The 17275-nt window shown below is 38.1% G+C and overlaps 1 protein-coding gene across 2 annotated transcripts in view; it reads left to right on the forward strand.

Annotated features, from left to right (window-relative positions):
• The first annotated feature begins 4215 nt into the window (after positions 1–4215).
• Positions 4216–17275, forward strand: part of si:dkey-33i11.9 (synapse differentiation-inducing gene protein 1-like) — a 44059-nt gene continuing 30999 nt past the window's right edge. Inside the window, exons 1-2 of one of the 2 annotated variants that reach the window (XM_041794012.1) lie at positions 4216–4572; positions 6099–6299. In XM_041794012.1, the coding sequence (XP_041649946.1) occupies positions 4375–4572; positions 6099–6299 (399 nt within the window). In that variant the 5' untranslated portion in view covers positions 4216–4374. The remainder of the gene's footprint in view (positions 4573–6098; positions 6300–17275) is intronic. The other variant, XM_041794013.1, reaches the window with a different exon arrangement.

The raw sequence follows: 17275 nt of genomic DNA on the forward strand, positions 1-17275 counted from the left end.
ACAGGGGCTGGGGTCTACCACATCAGGTAGGACCTGAGAAGCTCCTGAGACAGTGCAGCACATCACAGCAGGGTGTAAGATGCTAGCAGGTAAGGCATAAATGAACAGCAGAACCAGGTAGATGGTATAATGTACAGGAACATCTCCCAGGGTCAAGATGGAAGACGCCTCCTAAGGTGGTTGAAAACAAGCAAGCAAAGATCCTGTGGGACTTGCAGATCCAGACTGACAAGATGGTGATGGCTAATCAGCCTGCCATAGTGCTGGTCAATAAACATCGGAAGACAGCGGTAGTGATAGATGTAGCAATACAGAGTGATAGCAACATCAGGAAGAAGGAACTCAAGAAGCTCGAGAAATACCAAGGGCTGAAGGAAGAGCTAGAGAAGATGTGGGTTGTGAAGGCAACAGTGGTGCCAGTAGTGACTGGGGCACTGGGGGCTGTAACCCCCAAGCTGGGTGGATGGTGCAAGCAGATACCAGGAACAACATCTGAGATCTTCATCCAGAAGTGCGCACTCCTAGGAACAGCTAAGGCCTCTGGTAGAGGACCTGAGATTGAAGGAGACACAAAACTGCCCGGGTGGGCGGGGTAGATATACATATATATATATATATATATATATAAAGATACATATGATTTAGGAAGGGCTGGTCAAAGATTGCATACATACACTAATAATGTTAAAAGTATGAGTAATATTTCAAAAAAGATGTGTGGCAACAGATCATCTATATCTACATAACACAATAAAATTTTGTTATAGACCATATCAGCCCACCGTTTCAGGTGGAAAATACTTGGATACTACCTGCAGTCAAACAATGATTTTGGACAGGATAGTTGTCTCCCCCACATACATACCAGTTTACGTTTGTGACAGGCAAAAATTCGTGCTGATTCATGGGTTGCCTTTTACTTGAGTCAGTAAAGCAGGCTGCCTATACAGAAGGGCAAATTCATCAGTAAACTGGCTCAACTTGCTGCATTTTTACCCAAATCTCCTCCCCACATTTTGTCTTCCCTCGGCTGTTTAATCAATAGTGGCAAAAAACTCCTTTTGATTAAAAAAAAGTCTTTACCAATTCTGAAAAATAATTCAACCCTGGTTCTGTTACATAAATGCCTGGCTTTTTTTTTTCTTCTTTTTTTCTTCAGTGAAGGCCATGTTACTCAACCAATCTTTGACTGCCATCTAGAGGCAGAGAGGTTCTGAGAGGAGATGCAAGCATAAGCACAAAAGTGAAAACACCTGTTGAAAATCTATTGGATCATTATCACGTTATCAGCCTTTTTTTTTTAAAAAAAATCAATTTTAAGTTCTGGTTTTTCATATTAAACAATAAAACCAATAAAAATCAAGGTTTTTCACCTCTGAAGTTTCAAAAAAAAAAACAAAAAACAAATAAACATAACTGCTTGGTTAGGGTGTTGTTGATCAAAAGTTACAAGATGAAAATATTTTATGGCATAGGCCTGTTAGAAGGTAGTTTGCAGCTGACAAAGGACAAAATAAAACACATAGAGATCGGAAACCGAATAAAATATTTGTAACTACATGTGCTGGCTCGTGCATGCCTGCTGACCAGACTATGTCGCCATCTAGTGGAAACAATCACGGGCATCTTCTTTTTTATTGCAGGTCGTTATTAAATACCCATGATATTCTCTTTTCAACAGCCCCCGTCCTTGAAAAAGATTCAAGTAATAGAAAAAAGTAGAAATGAGAGAGTCAGGCTATGTAAAGAGGGGAGCGAGAAATTTGGCTGGTAGCACTCAGGCTGAATTCAAACCACGTGATGCTGGCAGCCTGACGTTTCGCTGGTTGTTTTACTGGCAACGCTTTGTTTTCCCGTGAATTTCAGCCTGAATGTTGCAGGAGGCCCCGCTTGGCCCCCCGGCCCCTCCCTCTGCGTTTATTGGCTCAATGTAATGAGGGTGACACTAGCGTCAAGTTGGACAGTGGTACCCCGGGTGAGACCGGAAATTAGTGTGTTGTGCGTTCTAAACAAAATAAAAGCCTGGAATAATACTGGACAGTGTGTTTAAGCGACGTTTAAAGATTTCAAAGTTTCACTCACATTAAAACGACAGAAGACTTTATATTTTTTTTAATGATATTTGTATGTTAGGATTTTATTGAAAGATGTTAGATATGCTGGTTCTTGACATTATTGTTATTATTATTATTATTTAAATAAGTAGCAGTACTTGTAGTATCAAAGACCAGCTACTTTGTTTTGTGTGGCCACAATCAATTCCAAAAAAGGTGGGGTGCTAAAAAAAAAAAATGAAAATGAATTCAATTTTCAAACCTCATAAATCCATATGATAATATATTTTATTCACAATAGAACATAAACAACATATCCAATATTGAAACTGAAAAACATTAGCTCATTTTGAATGTGATGGCAGCAACATTCACAAAAAAAGTAGGGACAGGGCAACAAACGGCTGTAAAAGTAAGTATAGATGAAAGCACTTTAGGAGAGTTTTGCTACTAATTAGGTTAATTGGCAAAAGGTCAGTAACAGGATTGGGTTTTAAAGGAACATTTTATAGGGGCAGAGTCTCTCAGTATTAAGGATGGGCAAAGTATGTTGCATCAGTATGTTTTGGAACACTTCCAGAAAAATGTTCCTTAATTTCAAATTTGCAAAAACTTTGAATATTTCGCCATCCACAGTACCCTGGAGAAATCTCTGTGTGCAAGGACAAGACCGAAGATCTTTAGAGCAACATATGCCCCCAGACTAGGTTTCGTTCAGAGATGGTCTTGACTTTTTCAGCAAAACAATTCTAAAACATATACCACATCCATTACAACAGCATGGCTTAACAGTAGAAGAGTCCAGGTGCTGAACTGGCCTGTCTGCAGTTCAGATCTTTCACCAATAGAAAAGATTTGCAGTATCATAAAATACCAGCAAAGAAGACTCAGGTATGTTGAGCAGCCAGTATCAGACAGCAGACAAGAATGGAATAACATTCCTCTCCCAGACTCCAGCAACTGGTCTCCTCACTTCCAAGAAGTTTACAGACTTGTCAAAGTACGATGGGATCCTGCACAATGGGAAACATGGCCATGTCCCTACTTTTATGGGATGCGTTTCTGCCATAAAATTCAATATGAGCTAATATTTAAAGAAATGGTAAAATGTCTAAGTTTCATATTCTATACTGTTCATATATATTTCATTAATAGGGTATCAAGCATTTATCCATTCATTCATTCATTCATTCATTCATTCATTCATTCATGTATCTGTTGATTAACCCCTTAAGGCCTGAAAACACAAATGATAGCCAGAAAATTCTCATTTTTTGGAACTGAAATGTTTCTTAAACTTTCTACTGAAATCCCCAAAAAATAAAAATTTCCATAAAATTTAACAAATATATTTTGGATCTCATTTGATACATTAGGTGTTTTTGGTGACTGATAATCCACTTGAGGGCATTTTTATCATTTATCAGATTGTATTCAGAAGTTTTTTAGTAATTTATTGATCATATTGATTAGATAGAGGTATCATAAAAGTATGTATCAATAATGCAACAACAGGCTTTAAAGGGTTAATTCATTTCATGTTTGTGAAATATTATATACTGAAAATTAAAAGACAAACAAAAACAAAGGCATTTTAATGACAGAAAACAAATGAAAATAGTTGCTATAATTAATTCTTCTTGAGAGATGGTTGTAGTAAGGTTTGGTGTGAAACTATTTTGATTAAATAAAGCATTTTTTGTATACTAGATGTGCACAACAAGACTGGATAACTGTGGTTTTAAAAAGGGGGACAAACTGTACATTGGGTTATAAGACCCTGCTAACTGTGTGTAAGAAAAAAGGGCCAAGTATGTTGAACATTAGGAGAGAGAAAAAATATAGATAATTATGTGAGTGACTAAATAGAAAAAAAAATAATAATAGAGGAAAAAAAATCTTTGGACAATAACGTTGTTAATATAAAGAAGAAGTGTAAAAGGATGATGATATTAATAATAATAAAAAGAAAAAAAAACATTTCTTCGAAGGAAACTTCGAATAATGTATCACTGTGATAATCCCTTACTTACTGGCATCATATCCTCCACAAATATGCATTAAAAAACGTAAACGTGCTACTACAGCCTTTCAAGTTCAGCCGTGCTTTTAATTTACAAGTCGGCACCGGAAGTTCATCAATGTCGTTGTTTGACTTGACACTCGGGAGGAATTTTGATCAAACATCCAAAGTTGAACATCGCTATTCCCATCGTGACAGGTGAAGTGTGACAACTGGAACTCCACCGGCTGCACTTTAAGAAAATTAGACTTTAACTTCACTTTTTACTTCAAGTTACTTTTTTACTCTCCTTGCATCATGGACCCCGCGAAGTCAGCAACTGCCCCACCTTCGGACTGGTCTGGTGAGAAGTCCACCATGGGCCAGCCTGCCCCTCCGCCATACCAGGATAGCCCCCACCCGTACCAGCAGCAACTTGGATACCCACCACAGCAACCTGGATACCCACCACAGGTAGAGAGCCCGGTATACCGGTCCTCAGAGGGAAAAAGAAAGGTTCATAATTATCTCTTAATGACACATAACGGGATGCTGCTTAGCAAACTTGTTTTGTCTATGTTTCAGTAACTGGAGGCTAATTTAAAATATGCTAACAAGCTAATTACATACATTTTAATGGTCATCTCCCCGACACTTTTACAATGTTTTTAATTGGGTTTTCTTTCTAATACTAATTTGCAAAAAAAAAAAAAAAAAAATATATATATATATATATATATATATATATATATATATATATATATATATATATATATGCATATGTGTATGCATATATATACATATACATATATATCTGCAGTTTATTTTTCAGGGTGTTGTTTTCTCCATCCACATCCGGTTTACCATACTTCTAATCCAAGCACCCAATGCCTATCATACCACCTCTCATATGTTAGAGATATATCTTCACATGCCATGAAGACATCTTCTAGCTGAAATTGCATTTTTCTGTAGTTAAATTTAATAAAATTCTAACAGTCACATGAGACTTTAGGAAAATATTTTAGAATACAATTTGTTTGTTGAGAGTTCACAGGTCTGTTTAAAGGTGGTGACCTACTTAAAGTGGGGAATTTCTCAATGGTTATGAAATAGACTGAAATCCAAACCTGTTTATCATCTACAAAGGTAGACAGGATTATCAGGAACAACACCGGCCAGTTCATTGTTGTCATTTTAATCTGTAAACGCTGCCATAAAGCAGGTTTTAGACCAGACAATTTATCACAAGCCAAAAATCTTTTTTTTCCTGATTTATGTAGTGCATTCTGTATTTAAATGTTTAAAAAGGTATATTTTATTTTTTACTTTTTGACTGAGGAAAAAATATCTTACTTTTGTGCAGGAATAATTAGAGAGTTAGGAGATGTTGTGATTAACTAAAATCAGGATACAGCATAGCTAAATGGGGTTCACGACACAATTGGATCACATATTTTCACTATTTGAGAACTTGTTATATTTGACATTAGTAAACACTACTTCCTCAGATACTGGCATTTAGGGATGCACCGATATCAGGGTTTTTCCTGCAGCAAAGTGAAGCAGAGGTGGTACCACTCTGATCGTGTGCACTCTGTATTTTCTACACTGTGGAATGAGAATAGTTGGATTAACTTTTAGAAACTGCTTCAAGTTGTACCACGGTTTAACTTGCATATGTCATTTCAGATGTAGAATCTGAATGCCTGTATTGATAGCATAAAATTCCTATATGAAATAAACAGCTCTGAGATTTTATTTAAAACAGAAAATAACCAGATTACCACCTAGGTCCCTTAATTCAACTGGAAAAAAACAGAAAACTTTTTGTACTTTTGAATTAGGAATGAGGACAGGTGTTTTTGGATGCTGTATTTCAGTTTCATTTCCTGTGTTCTGCTGACCCACAAGCATGCTGTCTCATGTTAACCTTCCCTTTAACCACACTTCACTGCCTCTCCAAATTATTTTCATCCAGTTGGTTTCACTTGGCACATCTGTTAAGTTTTGTTTTGAATAAGTATTTTTCTGACTTGCAGGGTTTCGGAGCCCCGCCTCAGCAGTATGGAGGATATGGTCAGCCGTTCCCAGGCCAGCAGACCGTCACTGTCCAGCCTGCACAGTACGTGACCCAGCCCCAGCCGGAGCACCCGATCAATGACTACCTGTGCTACTCCATTTTCAACATGCTCTGCTGCTGCCTGCCGCTCGGAGTTGCTGCTCTCATCTACTCGATCTCAGTGAGTTTGATTCACTCTTACTTATAACATGCATGGCAAGCATCCCTGAATCAAATCCAAGTCTTTTTTTGTTTTTGGTTTTTTTTTTCGATTATACAACATAGGTATCAACAAAGTAATCTGATTGGACAAGAGGCATACCAGAGTGGTGTAAAGTACTTGAGATTTTAACTGTGACTCTGAATATCAGTACAAAGCATCACAGCAGGAGATTTAGCTGCTGCCTACGGTTCACATAGATCGGTGGCCCCCCCCCCACCCGAACCCCAGGAATGAAAAAAAAAAAAGATCGATTACTGTCAAAAATCAACATCAATTTTCATTTTTTCATAGATAAAATAGGTTTACAGTATATAGGTTTATTTTATAAAAAGACATTTTTATAAACTGATAAAGTAAAGGTTTGCCATGATCTTAGTTAACATATGCCAATCTAATCTTGACAGAGCATGGTTGTGTGATTTTTAACATACATATAAGTGCATATAAAACATGTTTACATATGTTTTGGTAATATGTAGCGCTATTGTATAGGAAATCAGGCCTGCACAACATTAGAAAAATATGCAATGAGTGATAACATTGTTCAAAGATGGATAGCTTTACCTCACGGTTCTTTATAGATGAGATTTTCTTTACATTGTACACATGACCTAACCTGACATGTCAGATAGACTGTTTCATATATCCATGGTAGGAGAGAAAATTCACATCCGTCTAGGCAAGAGCCCACAAAAGGTGTGTAGGGAGGGCAGAAATTTTCAAAAAGATTCTCAGAGGGAATTGGATGAACTTTCTGCCCGTCAAATTCATTGCAGGCCAGTCGGAGCAACAAAACATATGGCGTTGTATGCAGCCTTTAGCTTTGTTCACTGTCAGTGGAGCCAGTTAGTGAACTCATGCCAAACCCCACTGTAGCTAGCTACCACTAAGGTTATAAAAGTTTTGGATTTTTCATTAGTTTCTATTTTTATTTCATTTTACTTTCTGTATTCGATTTCAGTTTAGTTTTTATTAGTTTTGACTGCTGGTTTGTTATTTTAGTTTTGTTTATAATTTTGCAAAAATGCTTTGTTTTAGTTTAGTTTTATTAGTTTTAGTGTTAGTTTAATTTTTTTTAGATGGATGTCAGGGCTGAATGAACGTCATACATTTTTAAAAACATATTCAAACACGCTACTCTTCACTTATCATTTTTTTTATTTATTTAAAGATGATGTTTGAATACAACTCCATACATTAAACTACCACTGTGTAAAGTCTTAACCAATCAGATCAGGCACTTTTACACTCCCCAGACTCATGAGTAGGTGCCAGTCAGTATGGTTGTGTCAAAGACTAAACCTTAGGATATTTTGTCTCCATTTTTACTTTATTTTAGTTAGTTTTGTAAGTGCACTATACAGTTTGAGTTAGTTTACATTTTTTTGTAAAGCTTAGCTTTTATTTAGTTTCAGTTAACTAAAAGGATTTTTGAATTTTAGTTTTAGTTATTTAGTTTCAGTTAACTGTTGTAACCTTGGCTACCACCTTGTTCTTCTCAAGTAACGTAGACAGGGCACGTTTGGGGGCAACTGTGGCTCAGTAGGTAGAGTCGGTTGTCCTGCAATGGTAAGGTTGTGAGTTTGTTTGATACCATAGCTCCTGCAATTACATGTCAACACTTAACCCCAGGCTGTTCCCATTGCTACATCGGCACAGTAATGTGTAGGATGCATATAAATGGGATTAGCTAATATTGATGACCAGTTCTCCATAGCAGCCTCTGCCATCTGCGTATGAATGTGGAGTGAACCGAGTAAAAGGGTGAATAGGTGATCGTGTGACCTGCAGTGTAAAAGTGTTTTGAGTCAGACAGCTGGAAAAGCACTATACAAGCTCCAGTCCAGTACCATCTACCAAATGTTTCAGCTTGAAGCTTTGAAAAATGGATGTGAAAAATGAAAAAAAAAAAGAAAATCTATATTTACAAGATAAAATCATAAACCAAAACGTCAAAACAGGCTACTACATAAAGTCCCCATTCAAAAAACACATAACAGAGGAGAAAAAATAAAACTTAAACAAGCTTCATGCTTTCTCTACAACAGTGTTAAATCCTCTGTGGTTACTGTTTATTGAAGAATCCTCTCAAAGGTAAATATGAACACTGGCTTATGAGAGCAGCTCTGCTATGCTGAAATTGTTTTTCAGATCAATTTCTATCTCTTGTGAATTATTAACGGAGGGCAAAAAAGATTACAGGTGTCTGTGTGAACAAGCATGAGTGCCAAGAGTTTAATGGTAGGGCTGAGGCACAGACATGTTAGTGCCAACAAAACAGAGGAAGATTCTAGATCTTGAAACTTCCTCAATCTTGATTTAGATACTTTTTATAATTTGCATCCCCTTGTTTTCTACTACTCTCTGCAAAAACGTATGTACTTGTTTTTTGTTGTTCTGACATTAGCAAAAGTGTGTTGAAGGTTTCACTTATACTAAAAAAGTTGCTGTTTTTTAATGTCCTTGCTGAGGTCTGGAGCCTATCCAATTGGGAAAGAGGTACACCCTGGACTGTTTGACAATTAATCAGGGCTGACACAGAGAGACAGACAAACAACCAGGGACATTCTCGCTCATACCTACAGCCAACGTAGGTCACCAGTTCACTGAACGAGCATGTCTGCCATGTGTCTTTATCTATTTATGATAATTGTTTTAGTGTCTTTAAGGGTTGTTTTAAAAGGTAGTGATATTCTTTAGGGCTACAAGATTTCATCCATTTATACCATTTGAGTATTCACTCGGAGCACATTACATAAGTTAGGATTTATTGCAACATAAAGAACAAATGCTTTCTTAGCCAGCATGTGCACATTTTAATTTTGAATGTAGGCCAGGTATAACAACTTTCACCTTGATCAAACCATAATGACCATATTTTACTATGCTGTGGTTGATTGAATCTTAAAATTGTCTTTGGCAAAATGGTTTGATCACAGAACTTCAGATGTTAAAAGTCCCTGCAAAGTGATAAAAGAAGATCTGTATTTTGGGTTTGTTTTATGTCAGAGTATTGCCTTATGAACCACCTGGCCAAACCAAAAATCAGTCATGAAAACATTTCTAATTTTATTAAATTAAACAGAAATATCATAAAAAATGAGGCATTGATATCTGCTCCAGGGTAGTGTGGGCGTGTCAGTTAATAGGTCAAATCCACACCCAGTCATAAAAAAGATGATTTTCTTAAATTTAAAAAATGCTACAACCTGAATGGAGGAATAATCTGTCTGCTATACTGCTATGTTACAACTCTGTTTTTCAAGCCTCCAGAGGAGCAGTCTTATTCATGTCCTGACAGACAGTTTAGAGCCAAAAAGTCTCAGTTTTACTTACTCTTCAGGTATTCCTAACATCTAATGTTCAGGTATATGTGAAGTTAAGTTTCTCTCTAGTTTATGAGATGTCTTTGTTGTGAAGTTGCTGCTAAAAAACACCCCATTTCCTGATGTTGTTCTTCAAAATAAAAGTCTTCAATGATGATCAGCTCTAGAGACTTTTATTGTGGCATACATATCAGGATTAGAACATATCGATCATCAGATACTTTGCTAAACCTTAGCATCGAGACACCATCAGACAGGAGGGACTGAGCTGTTGCTGCTTTGAGAGAGACAAAGCCACAGTCCACTTCTTTTAATCATCCAGGACTAAAGAAAAGTGAAATCTGGATAAAAACACACCTTCAGCAGATAAGATGTTTTTTCCTGCTGTGCCTTGTTCAAGTGCAAAAAAGACAAGCACTCCAGCAAATTTGCCTGTCTCCTGACCTTAGGGTGATCTATGGCCCGGTAGCCATGGCATACAAATCAACATGTATATCTTATATAAACATCATATATCCATCGTGTTGTCTGAATATTTGACTAGCAGGCCTGCTAGTCATTCTCTGGGACTGAGCCGCAGCAGCGCTTTTGTCTGAACCACACGTCATGTCTCAGCCAAAGAAGCGCGGAGAGCAACACTGAAAGATCCACTCCTGGTGTGTTACGACATGGCTTTCTGATCGAGGTGGTGGGCTGGTCCATATTGTCTGACATTATGTTAGCCTGGATGTCTCTGTAAGACCGCTGCTGTTTACGCTGAACTGGACCACTGTTGTTGTACTTGATTCGGACTCGTGATTTGAGGGTTGTGCACAATCTTTGGTTTTTAATTTTTCCATCATAATCTCCTGTCCCCCTCTTTCTCCTGTCGTCCCTTTCTCTTTGACTGTTCGTGCGTCTTATCACAGCAGCGTCGTCTGCTCTTCTCGTCTGCTTTCATGCTCCATAAGCGTGACGCACACACCTGAACTGAAACGCACGCTAACATGTCGGTAGTGTAGACCTCAGGCTTCTATCTGTTAAGGGAAAAAGTTTTAAAATACTGGAAGATAAACAGCAAAACTTTCTCTTCCTAAAGCTCCTCTCTGACCACGGAGGACCAGCGCATCAGCGCTGTGTGTGTGCGCTCCAGCTGTGTGTCTGTGTGTCACCCGGTGAGCCAGGGGTGTGCGCTATGTAAAAAAAATGGTAAATATTCCATTAATACTATATGTTTATGGGGAACAAATAAATGTTATAATCTCTGCATTTGCATTGTTAAGAGAATGCTATACTTTCACGTTTAGCATGCCTTTATTTGCAGGGAATATGATAAATGTCCTGGTTGTTGATAATTAATGGATATAAAAAAGGATAGAAATACTAAAGTAGAAATTCAGCTTAATTTTACACATTTAAAGACCCTTACACACCTACCAAAATATAATATATATAATGATATATATATCTACCAAAAAAAACAAACAGTTAATCTCCAGTGACACTGTCTGTCTCTACGAGTGAAGTCTGACACATGTCTCTGTAGATAGGTACACAGAGAAGAGCTTTATTAAGAGGAAAGACAGAGAGAGAGAGGACAGCATACATTTAAGTTGCCACAGTAAATTTGGCTCACAAAAAATAACAATAATGACAAAATCACTCTGCCAATTAGGCATTTCAACAGGCATCCCAGATAGTTGCGGCCAGTCATATACTAGGTTTTTACTCAGGCTTGTTATTGATTAATTACACTTTGTAGTGACATTACAGTACTGAAAAACATGTACTTTTCTCATATCCTGTAGGCCTTGTGCCTCTCCTCTGTTGGTTAAGGTTTTTCTTATTCAAAAATATGACAGCTGCAAAAAATGTTTTAATACAAATACAGCTGATTTGTATTGCAAAACTCTGGAGTGAAGCAACATTTGACACATGGAGAGGTAAAACCTTTAGTATGGTTTTCATTTTATTAAGTTGCTAAAAGGCTGCCTTGAGATTAATTCAATATATTTTTATAATGCATGTGGTTCCTGTAGGTTAGGAAGGTAAAGGCCCGTTAATGGCAAGATAATGCATTATTCCCAAAAACGAGATCATAAAATGTTGATGAGCTTCCCCTGCACATTCAGCAGTATGGGTTACTATACATGCCGAGCAACATCCATTACAGCTCCTCCATAGTCTCCCTTCAGTTCATCTTTATCATGTAAACCAGCTGGCTGTTTCCTGGGTGTTTTTAATGACTTTTTTTTTTTTAGCGCCGTCTCAGATTTGAGGGGAATTGCTTCCATGTGGTTGAAGTTAAATCCTCAGTGTTGAAAGAAAGAACCTGACTAACATCCTGCTCAGAAATGTCTGTGTTTTTTTCCTTAGTGGTGATGTTTTTCCACACTCCAAAGCCGGGCTCACACTGAAAGATTTGTTTAAAACATAACCATTTTTTAATGTGATACACCCCACACATGGTGACAACAGTTTTGTTTTCACAGTATGAGGTCTGGAGCAAGATGGCCATCACAAAACACCACACAGTAGCAGATTCTATTCAACCACAGTCTGGACCAGCAGCCCAAGGGTCACATTAGAACCCCCCAGACATTCCCATCTGGCCCCTAGAAGATTATTAGGAGGAAAAATATTTTTTGAAATAGGTGATATTTATTTATTTTTTAATCCCTATCGTAGTAAACCAACCCTAAACAGTGAAGACGTTGGCAGTTTTATCTGAAGTGACTGGGTGTTCAGTCAGAAATCCACCTGTCCACCATTATCAAACCTACCCAACCAGAAATATGAGCTGCCACGCCCTAAAAGCAATACATGGGGAACCCTGATAAGCTTTGGTTAGATTCATGAACACCATGTACAGAGGGTCAGCAGCAAACTGGTTTTTAATTTGAAATGAGACATCAAAAATTAAAAAAAAAAAAAAGTCTGTTTCTTAATTCCTGTTTAAAAATAGGAAAACAAACATGGAAAAATCTACCTGTGGCCCTTCCAGACATTAAAATGAAAAGAAAAACACAGAAAACAAAAGAACAAAAAGTTTTTGGTTTCCCATTTTCCTTTGTTTGTTTTTAATCTAAAATAGATTAATAAATTCAACAAAAGGAAAGGAAGAAATGGAAAATCTTGAAAAGAAAGCCAAAGAAATTATTTGGAGTGGTAGACTTTTTCACGGTTTCACGGTTTTTCCCTGTAGAAGTTTACTGAAATAAAGCTGTGCCAATTCATTAGCTGTTTTAAAAGCTGACATCTTGAATGAAATCCTGTGGTGAACCAAAAGCCAGTGGAGTGGAGGTGGAGTTTGGATTATGTGGTCCATCATTTTTCTGTTTATGATGTGAGCAGATGCATTTAAGCCAGATACAGATGTTAGATGGGCGAATGGTTCAGTCATCAACTGCAGCTTCTCACCAGTCTAAATCTTCATTAAAAATTAAGAAGTCTTAATTTGGCAGTGACTGAGTGAATAGCTCAACATTCCCTTTCTTTGTTTGTATGTGCTCATCCACTGTAGGACACAGGATATGACTCACATAACAAACCTAGTGGGTTTCAATTTGTGTTTTGCCCAAGGCACATTTAAGATCAAGACCAAATTTCAATGCACACCTAAACCATCTTTACAAAAGAGCCTCTTATTTGTTACAGTGAAATGTGCATATAGCGTTAGTTCAGGCAGGCCGTGGAGTCAAGCACTGCCATATACGGTAGTTTATAGTTGAGATCAGCTGAAGCCCTCATCAGCTGATGGTAAGCTGATTCATTCTAAGCACGCTATTGGCAAATCACACTCATGCTGCCTTATTTGAACTGCTCTTGCCAGGCTACGCGTGCTGCAAGCTGTTTTTTTACAACCCTCCTCCACCCCAGCTCCTCCTTTATTCTACCTCTGACTTTATAAGTGTCATTCTGTTGTCACTGACGCCTGCTCTGCTCTGGGTTTTTGCTGCTTATCTCCCTGCCCCAGGCTTTCCTTGTAGGTACAGTAAAGGCAGGAATATGTGGCGTTCCTGCTTGATGCTTTACATTTGGCTCATGGAAAGGCAGGGAGATGCCAGGACAGTCATATGACTAACAGCAATGAGTGCATATTTTTAACTGCTAATAAACAAAAACTATTTTTAACCACAAATCATGTATATTTTTGACAATGTGGTCCTGACTGAACTTAAGTTATTGTATAGTCGTAGTAATTATGTATGGTCACACAAATTCCTATGGCACACAGAGACTTTGCTCATGCCACACCATTTGTGAAACACTGACAAACCGGTCAGCTCAGTAACAGCAGATGTTAAACTGACACCTGTGGACTGTAATAGTGAAAGCAAAAGCTGGCAGGAGGATTCAGGACTTATTTTAACAGGTTTTGACTGAGCTGTTTTCCTATGCTGTTTAATTCTTGGTACGGCACCTGTCTGCAGTGATGAATGTGAATATGCATAACATTTGTTTATGTCAATGTTTATGGCAGCACTGACGCTCTCAATATGTTCATTGATAAGAAGACATAAACTCAAGCATTGTTAAAGTGACAAAAGTACTTCACGCAATGCTTGTAACTTCAACAGTAGGTCCTTTTTAAAGTTTTAAAAAGTTGTTCCTCCCTTCTCCACGTTTTTCATTCTATAGTGTGGGAGTTTGTGTCTGTTTTTCCAGCATACACAACATCTGTGATAAGCCAGAATCAGTTCAGCTCTATCACTGTTAAATGAAAATTGTTTACAGTCTGGCAAATGGTAGTGCTGCTAGCACTTCCTGTGTCCTACTGTTACTGTGGATGTCCAGAAAACAGTCCCTGAATTATCGTTAATACAGATAGTCTTTATATGGCCAACTGAAGTTCTAAGAGTTAGAAGTGTTAAAGCCTGCTGTTCTTTTCTGAACTCCTGACACAGACTCTAAAGGTGTTTCTTTCAGTATTTTAGGAAAAAGGAGAAAGTCAAACAGGGCTAGATCAGTTGAATAAGGAGGGTGATCAAGCACTGAGATTTGTTTTTAGGCCAGAAACTTTACAGAGAGCACAGTGTGAGTTGGCGCATTGTCTTGATGAAGAATTAAACCATTTTTACACAACTGTGGTTTGAAATCGGGTTGGGGCCAATCCCATTTCTACCCCTTCCCCCTTGAAACAGAGTGGTAAGAGATAGGCGTGAAAACATTTCCCTAATAAACTTGACTGCTGTTATGTTATCACACATTGCCAATAAAGAGCTGCGTCATCAGAGTTTATAAATATTCAGATAAACAGGATGCCCTCATCAAATGTGGTACGGTCAATAAAGTTTGGACCATCTCGTTCATACTAACTATATCCTTGCAGCTTTTCTCTATGTATTATACGGTTAATAGCCTTCGTTTACACGTGAACATACCAAAAATACAACAAACTCCTATCCCTAGTAGCTGATGGTTGAATATATTAGGAAACACAACTGTCATATTTTCTATAGTCAATTATAAATGATGAATATATTTACATTTATGGGCCTCTCTTGTTGTCCGTTGTGCCATTTCACAAGTGGACTTATAGTGGGAAATTCATCATACCCCTTGATTTCAAGTGTGGTCCTGAAAAGTCTTCATTTTAGGGGCTATGTAGCCTCAGCCCTTGATTCAAAAGAGAAAAGGAATATCCCTTCACCTGGCGTGAACGCGGAAAACCAAGGGGAAGGGCCAAGATAAGGACAAAGGGGTAGAAGTGGGATTGGGCCTTGGTTTTGGGTCAACTTTGGCATACACTTTTGTCGTTTTCAAATTAACATGCAAAATTCCCTGACCTTCCCCTTTTTCAATGGAGTCAATTTCTGCTAACATTCATATACTGAGACGTAGTTCATTTCGAGCAATTTGGTCGATTTGTTGGATGTTTCCAGCAGTTTTTGGATGGGCATGGGCACCCAGCATTCATAGTCTTAGACATCCTCCGAACTTCAGTCAGTAGCTAGCAGTGAAGTAAAGACGCCACTTATTGGAATCTTAAAGCAGTTGTGCCTGAACACCTGACCTTTAATATATAAGACTCAGTGTGACTGTGAACCACGTGGTTTTATCCTCATAAGTTCAGTCTCATTATTTAACAGCAGTAACTTGTGTGTGCATTGTGTTCAGGGCACAATTAATACATATGTATCTTATTCTGACAAGCTTTACTCTACTCAATATAGAATTTATTTTTTCACATCTAGATTGTCCACAAATACGATCAACCATGTTGCAGCATTTCAGAAACAATGGCGGGTACACAAGCTCACACATGCAACAAAGCAGTGTTCTAATTCCAGCTCTGATGTTCCTGATGGACCACATAACATCAATAAGTTTACCATTGGTAAGATAAGAAAGTCCCATTTCAAATAGCAATGTGAAAGGGTATTCTGCCAGTTAAGTGTCCTGAAAAGCCCTTAAGAGACCTGTATACCTGGAAGTGCTGCTATTTCCTGCACTACTAACATTAACATCATGACACTCAGGATGATCTGGTTCATAAAATCATATTATATAGAGGTGTATTCTAACATGTTTGTACACGACTTTGCTGTCTGCACTTTCACTTCAGCAGATCAGTGTTTGGGACTCTCACTCAATAATCTGACGTTTAACCCTTAAACAAAGCACAGAGTAGAGCTTTATCTCTTATTGACTCAGTGCTGTGCATAAGTTATAACAAGGCCGAGTCTCACCCCATCCAGGTGTCTGTGTACATACAGCTGAAGCTCTCTTGAGTTAAACCTAGTGGAAAAACCCAGAATGATCTTTCTGGCTTCATTTCTCTCCAAACAGAAACTCAACCTTTACTTATTTCCTGTTTGAACTGAAATGAATGGTGTTTATACAGAGTGGACCTTGCTGATAAGCTAGATCATGTATTCATCTGTTTCTGTGGTGACTAAAATAATAACCAGGTGGTTTATTTCTATCCAATTAAAAAGCATTTTAGTCTTTTAGCATTCAATGAAGAAAGATAGAAAAGTCAAACTTTATCAGACTTTCAGCCGGGATCCTTGACAAGAACAGAAGAACTAAACATGCTGTATTTAATCATGTCTAGTCTAACCTGCCCTACTGTCCTGACCTGGCGTAACCTGCACTGGGTAAAAGGACAGGAAATTTGGTCATGAGTGTGGCTGACACCCTTCAGTCAGTTGGTTGTCTAGTTTTTCAATGATCTCCTATCTGACCTAAATGTCATTGGCAGGGCAATTGCTCAGGGCAGGTGGGGAGTGCTCAGTGAAGGGAGTGCGAGAGAGCAGTCTGGGAAGAGAGAACAGCACAACCACAGCAGTGACGCCGCACTGCAAGTGCATTACTCTACCCTCTGTCACAGCATCTACAGCTGCAGCCTGTTTTGTTCACTGGTCAGCATATACCTATGTTTTATAAAGTCCCTTTATCATCTCATTTAAACACACATTAATGTAAGGGTGTGTTCCAGGCAGACAGAGAGCAGAGGAGGGACACAGCTTGTGTCATTGCTCATAATTTTTTTCTTTTACTCCCCAACCTGTGGGCTTATTTTCAGTTCACCTCATTAAACATGTGCTGCATGCTGTCTGGGGGTATTTATAGTCTGATGAGCACATTGTGGGCTGGAATAGGTGGGTCCTGTTAATAGTTTTC

The sequence above is a fragment of the Cheilinus undulatus genome, linkage group 8, assembly GCF_018320785.1.
Source record: "Cheilinus undulatus linkage group 8, ASM1832078v1, whole genome shotgun sequence".
NCBI lineage: Eukaryota > Metazoa > Chordata > Actinopteri > Labriformes > Labridae > Cheilinus > Cheilinus undulatus.